At 38.7% G+C, this 17021-nt stretch overlaps 1 protein-coding gene across 1 annotated transcript; it reads left to right on the top strand.

The window, feature by feature from the left end:
* The first annotated feature begins 631 nt into the window (after positions 1-631).
* LOC119797367 lies at positions 632-15595 on the top strand. The gene is made up of 3 exons (XM_038306422.1): positions 632-827; positions 2362-2688; positions 15433-15595. Exons 1-3 carry the CDS (start codon positions 685-687, stop codon positions 15569-15571), a joined length of 609 nt encoding a protein of 202 aa, XP_038162350.1. The 5' UTR covers positions 632-684; the 3' UTR covers positions 15572-15595.
* The last annotated feature ends 1426 nt before the right edge of the window (positions 15596-17021 follow it).

Below are 17021 nucleotides of genomic sequence, written 5' to 3'. Positions count from 1 at the left end.
TGTCACTTTGTCTAAAAGTTATAGTTCACTTAAACAGTGCAATGAGAAACAAGAAACGCTGGTTTTGGTTTGGACCAAAGGACTTTCTTGCTGTAAATACACCGATAATAGAAGTCACTGGATTTTAAAGTCCTATTTACTATTGAATGACACTTAAAGCAACAATATGTTGATAAGGGGAGAATATGTTTTACTGCTCCATATATCACTCACCTTAAAAGGATTGATATTTCTATATCTTTTTAAAAAACTGCATTAAAATATAGTATTTAAAATAAATGTGCATCTGCTTTGATGGCCTAAGGAGCCATTCTCGAATCGTGCTCAATGTCTGCACAAAATCAAACCAAGGGCTTAAATGGCCCCTCGGCCACGACTTGAACATCCCTGCTGTAAAATTTTATTCAAAAGATGCCAAACTCTTTGTGCCCAGGCTTCTTTACCATGGAATGTGTTTAAGCTGAAAGCTCAGTGAGGTAATAAAATCTTTAGGTAGAGAACAAAGATGAAGCCATTTTAAAATCTATAAACAGCAGCAATAGCTGTCTGTTTAAATGATTATAAGAGGATAGGATGTAGTTTGTTGTAATGAGGATTTAAATCTGATTATTTTGTGTCTCTTCAGGTTTCGTTGAGGTGGTTCCTTGGTCTCTGTCAAAATATTTGAATGTATCTCGAGGTTTTATGTCTCATAAGGATCCAGGTGATATCCACTACTTTGGTCAGATGCCTGCTCTTAGTGACTGCCTCTACAGATACATGTACCAGTCAAGATATATGGCCTTCCAGGACCCAGATGAGCTCATCTTGCCGCAGTCCGTCGACAGGTACAACAGGTTCTGTGACTCAACAACAATCAACAACAATGTTAAAAGCCATCTAGTATTTCACATTTCATGAACACAGTCAGATAAATTCACATTTCAACATTATAACCTAGCGCGTCACTGCCTAAAATATGTGTCGGGTTCATAAAATGTAGGTTTTTGCTTAAGAAGAACTGAAATACACAATTTATGGACACAATTTCTGCAGAAAGGAGAGACAGTTGAACCCCAGACACAAACACACTGTCTCCCACTGGACCTCCTCCACAGATCATTTTATTAACAGAACATGACGCATGGTTACAAACAGAGTATTGTTCTTACAGAACAATTGATCAGTTCATGAAGACAGAATGCTCCATCAGAATGACAAGGCAGGATGGTCTCCTGACTGAATCATGAGACAGGAGTGGAGCATCCCATCGCGCAAATGTTTCAGAAACACATTAATTTTATAATCATCATTGAATAAACCTAACAAAATGTACTTGGGCAACGGCAGCTGCTATGTGGTAAAAAGCTTCAACAAAGCAGAAACCATGTCATCCGAGATAAATTAAGTGACACAAGCTTACATTTACTGTGACAAAAAGCCAGCATTCAACAAGACTAGTAGCTACTAAACCCTTAACTCTGCACCGACAAGATTGATATGTTTTCAGGATCTACTCTTATGCTCTCTAGGGTAACAAGCAACATTGTCTAATGGAACCAAAATGGACAAAATTAGCTTTCTGCTAATTTAGGTAGTACACTTCTCTAACTTGTTCTCTTTTTGGCTTTCTTGGTAAAACTGTTTCTTGTGCTGCTGCTGCCTATTCATGGTCCTGCATTGTGCTGCAATAGAAAGACTCTCAGTTGTCGTTTTAGTGTCTCCAGATCAACACTGTCGCCTCTGAATCATACTGAACTGCCAGTAAGCGGAAACACGTTGTTATTCCATGCGTTATTAATATTTTATCACTCTTTAGCCTCTATGCTTTCAAGTAGGGATGTCACAATTCAACTTTCTCATTTCCCATACGATACCGATATTCTAGCTTTGGGAATTGCTGATACTAATCTGGACCTGATACGATATATGACGAGTCTCGCTGGCTTTTATTACTTATTTTACGTTATAGAATGTTAGAAAAGGCTTGATCAAGTAATAACATTAAAATAGGGAACAAAAGTGAACAACAAAAGGTATGAAAACAAGTGACGCGTGTAGAAATAACCATTGAGTTACAGAAACTTTAACAGGAAGTTTAACAAAAAATTGACCAGCCTTATGTATAAACTAATATGCAATTCTTTGTTTATGAAAATGTATCTGATTATTATTGTAGGTAATTATACACCAATAATAACACATATGTAAATGGTTTCAGTTAGTCAAAAAGAGAAATTGTTCAACGGTGAAAGATTTGTTATTGTATTGATTATTTTATTTTTTGTAGTGAAATGTTTCACTGAAGCAAAAACAGTAGAAATCTACAAGGGTCTGAATGTTTTCTTCAAAGGTTTCATGTTCATATTTGTTTTTTCACAGCTGGTTGAAGTTGTTGCCTGTGCTGGAGAAGAGATATGGTGCTAACAAGTGTTACATGTTTGAGAACAACGTGTTTCCCAGAGAGAGATCGCTGCCTCCTCCAAAGCCTCAAGTTCTGCCCAAACAGAACCAGTGGCAGAATGTAGCAGGGGTAAACATCCTAGCTCACCTGTACAAAGAACCTATCATGCCTCAGTTTAAATGGGCCAAGTTTAAAATCATCGTCAACCCCAGAGCTGTGTTTACCATCACCGTCCATGGAGTGGTAAAATCCCAAAAAGGTTGTGCCTGGATCGACAGAAACATAGCGAGGATGTACCACACAAGGTAGGTCAGCAGCTCTGTAACTAAATACACTGATGATGTCACACATAGATGAAACCAGAGGTTACATTCACTGCAGACAATGATATAATCTTATTACCTCTTACCTAAAATTTTAATACATTTTTTATTTGCCACTGAATGAAATGAAAAAGACTCAAGCTTGAATTCTCTTAAGTTGTTGGATTTTCCTAGCCTAGTAAACTAGCTCCACCCGCCAGCAGCCAAATCCTTTTTACCTGCGACTGGTCTAGCCTCGATCAATGCCCCAGGCTCTAGAACTACAGGTGCTGGTCATAAAATTAGAATATCATGAAAAAGTAGATTGATTTCAGTAATTCCATTTAAAAAGTGAAACTTGTATATTATATTCATACATTACATACAAACTCATATATTTCAGATGTTTATTTTGTTTAATTTTGATGATTACAAATGACAACAAATGAAAATCTCAAATTCATCATATCAGAAAATTAGAATATTGTGAAAAGGTTCAAAATTGATGGCCCCTGGTGCCACATTCTAATCAGCTAATTAACTCAAACCACCTGCAAAAGCCTTTAAATGGTCTTTCAGTCTAGTTCTATAGGCTACACAATCATGGGGAAGACTGCTGACTTGACAGTTGTCCAAAAGACGACCATCGACACCTTGCACAAGGAGGGCAAGACACAAAAGGTCATCGCTAAAGAGGCTGGCTGTTCACAGAGCTCAGTGTCCAAGCACATTAATAGAGAGGCGAAGGGAAGGAAAAGATGTGGTCGAAAAAAGTGTACAAGCAAGAGAGATAACCGCACCCTGGAGAGGATTGTGAAACAAAACCCCTTCAAAAATGTGGGGGAGATTCACAAAGAGTGGACTGCAGCTGGAGTGAGTGCTTCAAGAACCACCACACACAGACGTATGAAAGACATGGGTTTCTGCTGTCGCATTCCTTGTGTCAAGCCACTCTTGAACCACAGACAGCGTCAGAAGCGTCTTGCCTGGGCTAAAGAGAAACAGGACTGGACTGCTGGTGAGTGGTCCAAAGTCATGTTCTCTGATGAAAGTAAATTTTGCATTTCCTTTGGAAATCAAGGTCCCAGAGTCTGGAGGAAAAGAAGAGAGGCACTTCATCCACGTTGCTTGAAGTCCAGTGTAAAGTTTCCACAGTCAGTGATGGTTTGGGGTGCCATGTCATCTGCTGGTGTTGGTCCATTGTGTTTTCTGAGGTCCAGGGTCAACGCAGCCACATACCAGGAAGTTTTAGAGCACTTCATGCTTCCTGCAGCTGACCAACTTTTTGGAGATGCAGATTTCATTTTCCAACAGGACTTGGCACCTGCACACAGTGCCAAAGCTACCAGTACCTGGTTGAAGGACCATGGTATCCCTGTTCTTAATTGGCCAGCAAACTCTCCTGACCTTAACCCCATAGAAAATCTATGGGGTATTGTGAAGAAGAAGATGCAATACACCAGACCCAACAATTCAGAAGAGCTAAAAGCCACTATTAGAGCAACCTGGGCTATCATAACACCTGAGCAGTGCCACAGACTGATCGACTCCATGCCACGCCGCATTGCTGCAGTAATACAGGCCAAAGGAGGCCCAACTAAATACTGAGTGCTGTACATGCTCATACTTTTCATGTTCATACTTTTCAGTTGGCCAACATTTCTATAAATCCTTTGTTTTTATTGGTCTTCAGTAATATTCTAATTTTCTGATATGATGAATTTGAGATTTTCATTTGTTGTCATTTGTAATCATCAAAATTAAACAAAATAAACATCTGAAATATATGAGTTTGTATGTAATGTATGAATATAATATACAAGTTTCACTTTTTAAATGGAATTACTGAAATCAATCTACTTTTTCATGATATTCTAATTTTATGACCAGCACCTGTAGTTGGCCAATCACAACGCAGAGATGTGTATTGAATTTCTGTATGCAAAGTGGTTTTGAGGACGTGACGACAAAGGTGTGCGACGCTGGAGAAAGGACAACAAGGAAGATGGCAACAACTATTTTTTAGGAAGGACGTATTCGCCATTTTACCAACAGGCTGTTTGTTTACGCTCCCCCACCAGCTTTCTGTTGAGCTACGCCACAGTCAGTTGCCCTCATTGGTCAGAGCGTTGGCTAATAGGCACAGAGAGCGGTTTGAAAGGCAACGGGTTGCTCTCATTAACAATCTTCTGATTGAGTAAATTACACATTTAATCTCACATTTAGTCTGGTTTATCAGGCTAAGATTTTCTTTTTAAACTGCAGGATTTTGGTAAAGCATTTTGGATATAATTTCACAAGCTTCTAATAGCAATGTTGCTGGGATTCTGGCCTTTTTTTTACTTGATCTCTTCTACTGCCCTTCAGCTCCTGATATGTTGACAGTTTTTTTCTCTCCATTATGTCACATAAGGAAGACATACCTTTGAAATTGCGTGACTGGAAACTACAGAGTAAACACAGGAAGGCAAACATTACCAGACTTGATTTTTTATCTTATTTCGTTTGACTGGTGTAAATATAGGCAATGTTAGACTGTGTTATGCTGTCCAAGTTTTGATTAGGCTTCATAAGAGATGTCTGTTGAAACAAATGTGACACATTGAACAATTGAATCTGATAAATATGTTTTTCTGATCTGTGTTCTACGGGCTAAATCTCGCTGAGAGATGATCCTGTGATTGATTAGTCATGCCTTCTTAGGACTGAAGGGGGAGCTATTAGCCACGATGTCTCATTCCTGCTGTGTCTGCCTGAATGGAAGCATCGTGTCTGAGCTTCTTTCATTCTTTCAAACTGTTTTCAGGTAATAACTGAATATTCTTATTTGTTTACCTTTAAAAACGTTTGCTGTTGTGTTTGGTCAGTTTTCCATCTCGAAGTTAAATGGTTTTGAGTAAATATTTTACTATTGATGAACGTGACTTGAGATACTGTTTTAAGCTAGTTAGCACTGTTTTAAGCTAGTTAGATTAGCCTGTGTTGACGTAGCACTAAGAGATTACTGTTGACGCTTTATAGTCTGTGTGTGTGTGTGTTCAGAGCATTCATTTAAGTTAAGAAGAGGTTAAAAAACCTTTATTTGTGTATTCAGAGCATTTATCTAAGTTAAGAAGAGGTTAAAAAACCTTTATTTGTGTATTCAGAACATTTATCTAAGTTAAGAAGAGGTTAAAAAACCTTTATTTGTGTATTCAGAACATTTATCTAAGTTAAGAAGAGGTTAAAAAACCTTTATTTGTGTATTCAGAATATTTATCTAAGTTAAGAAGAGGTTAAAAACTTTGTGAGTTTGCTACAGTTGATTGTAAAAGTAAATTCCACTGAAAATTAGCATTTGGGCTTTTATATTTTCAGTTGTTGTGATGGAAAAAATAAGAAACAGCAAAGAAATATGGAAATGCAAAAAAGGAACTGTTTTATACCGACATTCATATTTGTTTATTTTATTGTAAATTTATTTTGACAGAGAATTTAAGCTGAATTTAAGTTTTGAAAAATACTTTTGGGTTGTAAATAAATTCCTGCTGTGTCTGCCTGAATGGAAGCATCGTGTCTGAGCTTCTTTCATTCTTTCAAACTGTTTTCAGTGTGCAGGCCGCAACATTTTGGAGGTCCCACCGAGATGATTGAGTCCTGGATGGGCTATTTGGAATGGACGTCCGGATCATCACTCATCTTTTAACTCATCACAGTTGCTGTCAAGGCAGATGGTAAAGGGTGCTCGTCCAACATCTGTGCAGAGTGATCTTTATATCATCTGAGGTAATCCGCTGGAGCCTGGAGAGGTACATCATCTACTCTACAGAGTATCGAGCATCATAACATCGACATGACAGATACTGTAATGGATTCATCAGAGCTGGAGGATTTAAAGCTAATGGTGGGAGGTGCACTATACACTTTGACAAAAGATGCTTTGATTGATGTTTGCGATTTCCTAACAATTGCTGGACCCAAATTTGAACATGTGTCTGGAAAAAGTCGTCTCACTCTAATTACACTTATCCAACAACATCTTGAAAGAAAAGAACTGTGTGAGCTTGAGGATCAAGGAATGGCTGAACTGTTAGCTTTGAAAGACAAAGTAACAGAGTTACAACAGCCTGTTGAGGAAACAAAACAAATAACAGCAGCTAAACAGACAAGCTGTGTACCAGAGGTGACAGTTCAGCAATCAGAGGAGGAGCAACTGAGGAGAGAAATTGCTACATTACAGCTAGCATTATAGCGATCATTACAAGAGAATAAAAACAAAAGTGATGGAGCAAGAAAATTTGACCATAATATCAATGAACAACCCCGTCTTTCCCTACAGTGGAGCAAAGAGTTCAAAATCTCTGGCCAGATTGGAGAACCAGGCCAAAAGGACAAACTCTCTTTTTCTAGCTTGGCACACCAGATCGAGCAAGCTATTAATAAAGGCTTCCCTGAAATAGAAATAATTGATGCAGTAATAAGAGCAATCTCACCTGGATTGCAACTACGGAGTTATTTGGAAGGCAAAACAAACCTGACTCTGCCTACTTTGAGGAGAATTTTACGATCTCATTACCAGGAGAAGGGAGCAACAGAACTTTATAAACAACTCACATCAGAAGTCCAGAGCAGCAGAGAAACCCCACAAAACTTTATTATCCGTGCGCTTGATTTGAGACAGAAAATACTTTTTGCATCACAGGAAGATGAATCTGGGCTGAGGTATGATCCCAACCTTGTGCAAAGTATGTTTCTCCACACTGTTTTGACAGGGCTACAAAATGACAGCATAAGAAGTGACCTACAGCCATACCTGCAGCAGACAAATCCAAGCGATGAACTGCTACTTGAGAAACTCAACAAAGCTTGTGCAAACGAGACAGAGAGACAAAATAAAAGGAAATTACTTACCCAACAAAGACCAGCCATGATTCACACTGTCCAATCAGAGGAAAAAGCAACAGACAAGAAGACCAAAAACATAAAACACGAGCATTCCTGCCAAAATCAGCCTGATGTTCTGAATGAACTAAAGGAGATGCGCTCTGATATCGCTGCATTGAGGCATCTGGGAGCTGAAGTTGCACAAATAAGAGAGTCCATCCGGGGCCCAAACGCACCGCAGTACCATCCACCACATGCAATACAGGAATGCATTACTCCTCAATCCAAATTTCCTACTCAAAACACATGGCAACACCGAGGACAGGAGTGGAGGGGAGATGCACGACCATACCAGCAACCCTTCCCATCTCAACAGTCATATCCACACCTGAACCGTGCTCGTGCAAGGAAATGTTTTCCTTGTCAGCAAAATGGTTGTGAGTACTGCAACCACTGTTACCGCTGTGGCAGTACTGAGCACTTTATTGCCGGCTGCAGAAGGAAGATTGGAGATAGCAATGACAATCCTTTAAATGGAACAGGGTTACCCCCAAGGGACAGGGAGTAACCTTTAACACAGACTTGTCCCATCAGCATTGCTCCTTTTGCGGTGTTTCTGGAATGGAGCACAGTCTTCGGATATGTAAATCCTGCAGGAGAGATACTTATTGTTCTAAAGTTTGTCAAAGTGGACATTGGCCAAAACATAAAAGACTGTGTAAACAACATTCAGAGAAAAGAACAAAGAACATCCACACAAAGAAAAGAAGTAATCAAACTCAACTTGTTTCTTTGGTGGGTAAGAGATGCATGGTTGAGTGTTATATTCAAGGAAAGAAGGTTCAAGCATTGTGGGATACAGGCTCTCAAGTAAGTATAATTGATGAACAATGGAAAGTGAAATATATGCCTGATGAGACACTTAAAAATATATCTGAGCTACTTGATGCACCTGACGACTTGAAAATCACTGCTGCTAATGGGCAAAACATGCCTTACAAAGGTTTCATTGAAGTTACTGTTGCTCTGCCAGCAGGGGGCAGTGAAATGAAAGTACCAATGTTGGTGATGACAGGCAATGGACTTCCACAGCCCATCCTTGGCTTTAATGTCATTGAACACATGGTTAAAACTACCACAACAGAACCAGTGAGTGGGACACACACAAATAAAAAGTTGCAGGAGACATTAATGACAGCTTTTCCAAGTTTAAAAGAAGAAAATGTTACCACGTTTGTTGATTTAGTAACTGCTGAAAATCATGTGATTATATTGTGGAAACAGCCAGGGAAAAAGTCATTGTGCCAAAACACACATCTGTGCTGGTTGACTGTAAAGTGAAAATAAGACCTGTTAACATGGACATCATACTATTGTTTGAGCCAGAGATCAACCCACAGTGGGCAGATGGCCTTGAGCTTTGTGAGACTCTGATTACACTTAAAAAAAATGTGCCACCTTATATCACTCTCAGTGTCCAAAATCCCACTGAGCATGACATTGAACTGTCAGGAAGAACTGTAGTAGGCACTTTACAACAGATTGAGGCTGTGTATCCAGAAACCATTCTGGGGGAGAAGGATCAAGCTCCAACAGCTTTGATTAGTCAGGTGTGTACAGAAAGTGTTAAAGAAGAAAGTCCATGGGATCCACCTGTTGACCTTAGCCATCTAAGTAATTCTGAGAAAGAGAGAGTACAGAAAATGCTTCTAGAAGAATGTGCATCTTTTTCTAAATCGGATGATGATATTGGCTGTATTGAAAGACTGAAGTTAGGCATTTCACTGAAGGACCTGACCCCGGTTGCACGCACATATCTCTCTGTGCCAAAACCTCTGTATAAAGAGATGAAGGATTATCTTCACAACCTCATTGCACAAGGATGGGTGAAGAAGTCCAACTCACCTTATTCATCACCAGTTGTCTGTGTAAGAAAGAAAGATGGGAGTCTTCGACTATGCATAGACTACAGAGAACTGAATAAAAAAACTAATCCAGACAGACAACCCATTCCACGAGTGCAGGATATCCTTGACAGTCTTGGTGGTAACTCTTGGTTCTCCCTGTTAGACCAAGGGAAGGCTTACCACCAGGGATTCATGGATGAGAATAGTCAGCCATTAACTGCATTTGTGACTCCATGGGGTCTTTATGAGTGGATAAGGATTCCCTTTGGGCTCATGAACGCTCCCGCCGCCTTCCAACGCTGCATGGAAGAGTGTCTGCAGGAGGTCAGAGACAGCATTTGTGTTCCCTATTTGGATGACACATTGGTCTTCAGTCAGTCATTTGATGACCACCTTGCTCATGTGCGGAAAGTACTGCAGCTATTAAGAGGATATGGGATTAAATTAAAACCTGCCAAATGTGAACTCTTCAAACAGGAGGTCCGCTACTTGGGGAGGATCGTTTCTGTTGAGGGCAGCAAAATTGATCCAGCAGACACCATCGCTGTGAGGACATTGAAAGACAAGAAACCCAAAACTGTTGGTGAGTTACGTGCAATTATGGGACTGCTAAGCTATTACAGACAGTACATACAGGATTTCTCACGGATAGCAGTGCCATTATACAACCTGCTGAAGGACTCAACTGTAAATCAGCCACAGAGTAGGGGAGATAAAAGACAAGTAACAAAGAGAGGAGCCCCATCACACAAACCAATTGAGTGGAGTGATGAACATCAATGCACACTGGAGAGGTTAATAGACTGTTTGGCTGAACCCCCAGTCCTTGGTTTTCCAGATTTTGCAAAGCCATTCATTCTCCACACAGATGCATCTGATAAAGGCCTTGGCGCAGTCTTATATCAACACCAAGATGGTAAGCTGTGTGTAATAGCCTATGGTTCCAGAACTCTGACTACTTCTGAAAGGAATTACCATCTTCACTCAGGAAAATTAGAGTTTCTGGCACTGAAGTGGGCCATAACTGAGAAATTCAGAGATTATCTGTATTATGCCCCAACATTTACTGTGTTTACAGATAATAACCCACTGACCTACATCCTGACGAGTGCCAAATTAAATGCAACTGGATCCAGATGGGTGGCTGAACTGGCAGATTTTCATTTCACCATTCGCTATCGTCCGGGTAAAGAGAACGTGGACGCAGATAGTCTTTCAAGAATGCCAGTGAACATTGAGGAAGTGATGAAGCAATGTACAGAAGAACTGACATCTGACAGTGTGGCTGCTGTGACACAAACTGAGGCCAAGTATCCCATCTCATATCACTTATGTGCAGCGCTAACATCTCCTGGATGGGATTCAGAAACTGAATTGATGAAAAAAAAACTGTCAGCTGGTGAAATATCCCAGGCACAGAAAAACGACAAAGACATTGGTCCCATTATGCAGTACAAGGCAAACGATCTTAAACCATCATTGCAGGACATGTCAACACTAAGTGTTCAGAGCAAATGCTTGTTGCGCGAGTGGGAAAGGCTACATATTGATGAACATGGGGTCCTTACCAGAAAGACAACAAACAAAAAGCAATTAGTATTGCCTGAAGTGTACAAAGCTACAGTGCTAAAAGAGTTGCATGATGAGATGGGCCATCAAGGCACTGATCGGACAACTACACTGATCCGGGAAAGATTCTATTGGCCTTATATGCAGCGTGAGATTGAACATTATGTTGCACGGACTTGCACCTGCCTTAAACAGAAGAAGCCACATAAAGAAACGCGTGCACCTCTAACCAATATCATTACCACACAGCCATTTGAACTAGTGTCAATCGATTTCCTGCATCTGGACAAATGCAGTGGTGGGTATGAATATATATTGGTTGTTGTGGACCATTTCACTCGTTTTGCCCAGGCATATCCAACTACCTCCAAGTCTGCCAAAGTAGTTGCAGATCGAATATTTAATGACTTTGCTCTGAAGTTTGGGCTGCCCGCAAGAATTCATCATGATCAAGGTGGTGAATTTCAGAACCGGCTTTTCTCTCAGTTGAAAAAGAATTGTGGTGTGTTGGGATCACAAACAACTCCTTACCACCCACAAGGAAATGGGCAAGTTGAGCGATTTAACAGGACATTACTACAAATGTTAAAGACACTGACTGATAAAGAGAAGACAAATTGGAAAGAATCCTTAAACAAACTCATCTTCGCTTACAACTGTACAAAGTCAGAGGTAACTGGATTCTCACCATTTTACCTTTTATTTGGACGATCCCCAAGGTTACCCATCGACCTGCTCTTTGGACTCAGCTCAGACGCAGAAAACACAGATCATCTTGCTTATATGGAACGATGGAAAACAGAAATGCAAGAAGCCTATGCACTCGTCCAAGCAAATGCAAAAAGATCCACAGATCGGAGTAAAAGACATTATGATGCAAAAGTGAACAGTTCAATTTTGTATCCTGGTGATCGTGTACTAATTAGAAATCTGACACCAAGAGGAGGCCCTGGAAAACTTCGCAATCATTGGGAGGAACATATCCATGTTGTCATGCGTCAGATTGGAGAAGATATCCCAGTATATGAAGTCAAACCAGAGCAGGGAAGAGGAAGATCAAGAATTCTACATAGAAACTTGTTAATGCCATGTGATTTCCTGCCTCTTGATACTCAACAGAAAATAACAATAAAGAAAAAAAAGACAAATACAGTCACAGACATCTCTCAAGAAGGAGAGGACGATGAGGATGAATGTGCATATGATTACACTCCAGTAATACAGTACCAAGAACCCACACAAGATATGGATAATGAATATATCCAAACAAAAACGAACCAGGAAGCACCAAATGGGGACGAGGAGGACAAAGATTCTGATGAAGGGGTGACCAACACAGATGAACCTGAAACACAAGAAGAAAATGTGCTGATTGAGACTGACCATCATGTTGAGGATCTGCAATTGGCTGAGGAAATGCACAGTAACATCCCAGAATCCTATGACTCCCAGACAAAGAGCCAAGAAAAACAGCTTGGTGATATGCCGAAAAGAGAGAGACGGGCTCCTAGGATCTTCACCTATGATCAGCTCGGGACTCCGTCATGCTACAGCACAGTGCAGGCAAATGAACTTTTGTATCAATACCAACCCACTCCTTATAAAGACTTTCAACTAGTGAGGTGGATGTATCCTTTTCAAGTACATCAACCAATGTTTATGCAAGGATATTAGATTGTAGCATAAAACTCTGAAAAGCTAGATATCATCTTGCTGGTACTGAGAAAGACTACTTAATGTACGCGCTTGGTGTTCTTGAGGTTGTAGTTTATTGATGTTGATGTCGGGACGACATCTAGTTTTGCAGGGGAGTGTGTGACACATTGAACAATTGAATCTGATAAATATGTTTTTCTGATCTGTGTTCTACGGGCTAAATCTCGCTGAGAGATGATCCTGTGATTGATTAGTCATGCCTTCTTAGGACTGAAGGGGGAGCTATTAGCCACGATGTCTCATTCCTGCTGTGTCTGCCTGAATGGAAGCATCGTGTCTGAGCTTCTTTCATTCTTTCAAACTGTTTTCAGGTAATAACTGAATATTCTTATTTGTTTACCTTTAAAAACGTTTGCTGTTGTGTTTGGTCAGTTTTCCATCTCGAAGTTAAATGGTTTTGAGTAAATAATTTACTATTGATGAACGTGACTTGAGATACTGTTTTAAGCTAGTTAGCACTGTTTTAAGCTAGTTAGATTAGCCTGTGTTGACGTAGCACTAAGAGATTAGTGTTGACGCTTTATAGTCTGTGTGTGTGTGTGTTCAGAGCATTCATTTAAGTTAAGAAGAGGTTAAAAAACCTTTATTTGTGTATTCAGAGCATTTATCTAAGTTAAGAAGAGGTTAAAAAACCTTTATTTGTGTATTCGGAGCATTTATCTAAGTTAAGAAGAGGTTAAAAAACCTTTATTTGTGTATTCAGAACATTTATCTAAGTTAAGAAGAGGTTAAAAAACCTTTATTTGTGTATTCAGAACATTTATCTAAGTTAAGAAGAGGTTAAAAAACCTTTATTTGTGTATTCAGAACATTTATCTAAGTTAAGAAGAGGTTAAAAACTTTGTGAGTTTGCTACAGTTGATTGTAAAAGTAAATTCCACTGAAAATTAGCATTTGGGCTTTTATATTTTCAGTTGTTGTGATGGAAAAAATAAGAAACAGCAAAGAAATATGGAAATGCAAAAAAGGAACTGTTTTATACCGACATTCATATTTGTTTATTTTATTGTAAATTTATTTTGACAGAGAATTTAAGCTGAATTTAAGTTTTGAAAAATACTTTTGGGTTGTAAATAAATTCCTGCTGTGTCTGCCTGAATGGAAGCATCGTGTCTGAGCTTCTTTCATTCTTTCAAACTGTTTTCAGTGTGCAGGCCGCAACACAAACAAATGTGATATGCTTGTGATGATCTACTGTTTACTATATTAGCTTGAACTAACACCATTAGCAGAAGCTAACGTGAATTCAAAATCAAATAGGAAGATAAAGAACGACAGTTTAAAGAGTCAGTGAATCATCTTTCAGTCGCTGAAAGACACTTTTCTGATAAAATACAAGAAAATTTTAAAACATTTGCTACAAGTCATCTGACTGCCCCAGTCAAGCTCCAGTATCCATTATATTTTAAGGCTTGTGCACAAAATATTTAAAATAAACACCTGTCACTGAAATAAAACTACAATATGGTGATCACATTTTGTTTAGCGTTGATAGTGTTCATTTGGAGAGGCAGATCTAAATGTTTTTTATATTTATAATTCTATAATACAATAATATTATAATAAACATTGGACTGCTAATATGGTAGGATGGCGGGAAAGAAGGGTAAAATACGATAGTTTCCAAGTCAAAATGGCAGACTTGTACGGAAGAGGATTAGGGCCACTGGAAAAAAAAAAAAAGTTAACTGATTTTTAAATTTTCTTTCAGTTTAACATTGGAAAATAGTCAGAATTTTGACTTTTTTTCTCAGAATTCTGACTTTTTTCTCAGAATTCTGACTTTAAACTCAGAATTCTGACTTTTTCTCAGAATTCTGAATTTTTTCTAAAAATTCTGACTTTAAACTCAGAATTCTGATTTTGTTTTCAGAAGTCTGACAGATTACAAACATGTTAGCATCAAGCCATAGCCATGTCTGTTTTACAGTCTAGCTCTCTTGTTTAAATGACCTTCTGCTCCTCCATTAATGAGGGGAGCCCTCAGGCATGTAAGAAGTTGCCTAATTGCATAATTTTCCACCAATGTGTTCCTGTTCCTCTCAAACAACTAACATCTTTGTTAGTGAAGCTGAGTGCTCCACATCTCTTCCTTCATGGTGCCCATCTACATTAAGATCCAAAATTCTGAGATTAAAGTCAGAATTCTGAGAAAAAAAAGTCAGAATTCTGACTTTTTTCACATATTAAACCAAAATGAAATTTTAAAATCAGTTAACTTTTTTTTTCCAGTGGCCCTAATCCTCTTCCGTAGGTTGACAGCTATGCTCTTGTGATTTTTTTATTGTCATCTATTTTATTCTGCTACGCTTTAAACTGAAACATGTTGCTTAATATTGCCTACTTATTATTATTATATTGCTCATTAATGGTTACTTATTGCAGTTCTGGTTGGACAGAGTTAGCACTACAGGAGCATTCGTCTATTACCAAGAATGCATTAAAACACTGTGGCGATATTCAAGGGACAATATTTAAAATAAATCAAAAGAAAACGGCTTGCAATGCTTTTACAAAATTGTGTTTTCATTAAAAATACATTTTCTTAAGTAAAGTCTGATGTTACAAAAAGGTTTACTGTCGACTATAGGAAAGATGTTTTAGTCTTTTTGTCCATGAATGTTAATGTAAGGTTTTATCTACAGATTAAAACATTTCGCTAAGGAGTAACGGTTGTATATTTGCTCTACAGGGCTGAAATGCAACCCAAGCTTAGAGACGACCAGTTAATTTATGATGGCCGACTGCTGAGCTACAGCTCACCTCTCATAGCAGCTGTTGAAACCGTGTTGACAGAGACCCAACTTCTACCTGGAGACGGCACAAAGTGACGACTCAATATCCTCTGATTTACTCTGGTGCTAATGCTAATACAGTGACTTGCATGTTGTGCTTTGTATAAAAAGTAAATACATTGTGTTTACATATCATTGTTAAAGTAACTGTTGTTTTTTATTGTCCGGCTGGCACTCCCGATGAAGTAAATACAAATAAAGCACTTTTTAAAAATAAAATTTGTTTCACCTAAGAACTTTTAACCAGTAATCAATGACTTCCTGTTTCCGTTGCATGTATTGACTTTCCACTGAGCCCTATCTCCCCATCAGAATGTATGATTCAAGCAATGCAATCATGTGTTGATCTTTACAAGTCAAGAAAAAAAAATGTTGGCTTAAGTTATTCCAGATTAACAAACAGAACAAGAATTTAAAGGCTTATAACAAATGGATGAAACAAAGCAGAGTTCATCTTCACAAAGGACAGCGAGGACAATGGCGGTCAGGTGAGAAAAGTAGAAAGGTCTCCAAACCTCACTGCAGCAAAGACTGACACCTTGGTTGTACTCTGTCTCCACGTTGTGCTTTGGTCAGAAACTCTGGTATCTGATCAAAATCTCTCCAGGTGGTCCAACATGAAAACATGAGAGGAAGGAGTGGAAATGAATCTCATAAAACAATGAAATTCTTGCTGAAAGGTCCAATCAATTTCTCTGTCCTGTAACGACCTGATCTGGGGGGACATAACTTCCACATTTAACAAATGAGATATATTTGTTTTTTTCACCCAAAGGTTTAGAGTTGTTTTTATTTAAGTTCTTGTCTTTGGATTCCTCTTTATATTTCTATGGTTGGGTGGGATTGAGCTGAGCTCAGCTTCCCAAATAAAAGAGATAAATAAGAATTAATTACCTAGACTGTATTTGTAGGTTGTTTTGTTTTAAAGAGAGGACATCTGTGGAAAGTTATTCTTTATGAGCTTTCTGCACACATTAACCCAAACCTTACTGGAAGTTACTGGAGAAGATTTTTTTTAGTCCTGTCAGCTTCTAAAAAAACACCTTTCTTCTCTAAATCAGCTGTTAAAAACAAAAAAACAACAACAAACAGCTTCATATTTTATTGGCACTTGTAGGGAATGAAAAGGGTCGATTGTAATTCAACCTCTTTTTTGTTTAAGGTTAACTGTTAAAATCAAATTACTCCTTCAAAGGTAAAATCAAAATGTCACCGTAAGGCCAAACTGCGAACTGCAAGACTGATTTTCTCCAAGACCCTGACTTGATAAACAGGGTTCGATCTGCAGAAAAGATACCAGCTGCTGCAGACACAGAGTAACACAAAGTTAACATTTAATCAGTCTAATATTTTAAGAATAAGTCCAACACCAGAAAACTGAACCTAGATCTGCTGAATGACTGGGGACACACCTTTTGGCTTTGAAGGTCCAGAGTTCTCACTGGTTGCTGGGACAGTGAAACCTGAATCAGTCATTGAATAACTA

The sequence above is a fragment of the Cyprinodon tularosa genome, unplaced genomic scaffold, assembly GCF_016077235.1.
Source record: "Cyprinodon tularosa strain WSP-4 unplaced genomic scaffold, ASM1607723v1 ctg580, whole genome shotgun sequence".
NCBI classification, from domain to species: Eukaryota; Metazoa; Chordata; class Actinopteri; order Cyprinodontiformes; family Cyprinodontidae; genus Cyprinodon; species Cyprinodon tularosa.
This window is presented reverse-complemented; position numbering and strand designations above follow the sequence as displayed.

Bases quoted from the DNA above. Each gene is read 5' to 3' on its own strand.
- LOC119797367 (XM_038306422.1), top strand. From the start codon at position 685: ATGTCTCATAAGGATCCAGGTGATATCCACTACTTTGGTCAGATGCCT. The intron at 828-2,361 runs GTACAACAGGTT...GTTTTTTCACAG, and splicing joins TTGCCGCAGTCCGTCGACAG to CTGGTTGAAGTTGTTGCCTG. The intron at 2,689-15,432 runs GTAGGTCAGCAG...TTTGCTCTACAG, and splicing joins GCGAGGATGTACCACACAAG to GGCTGAAATGCAACCCAAGC.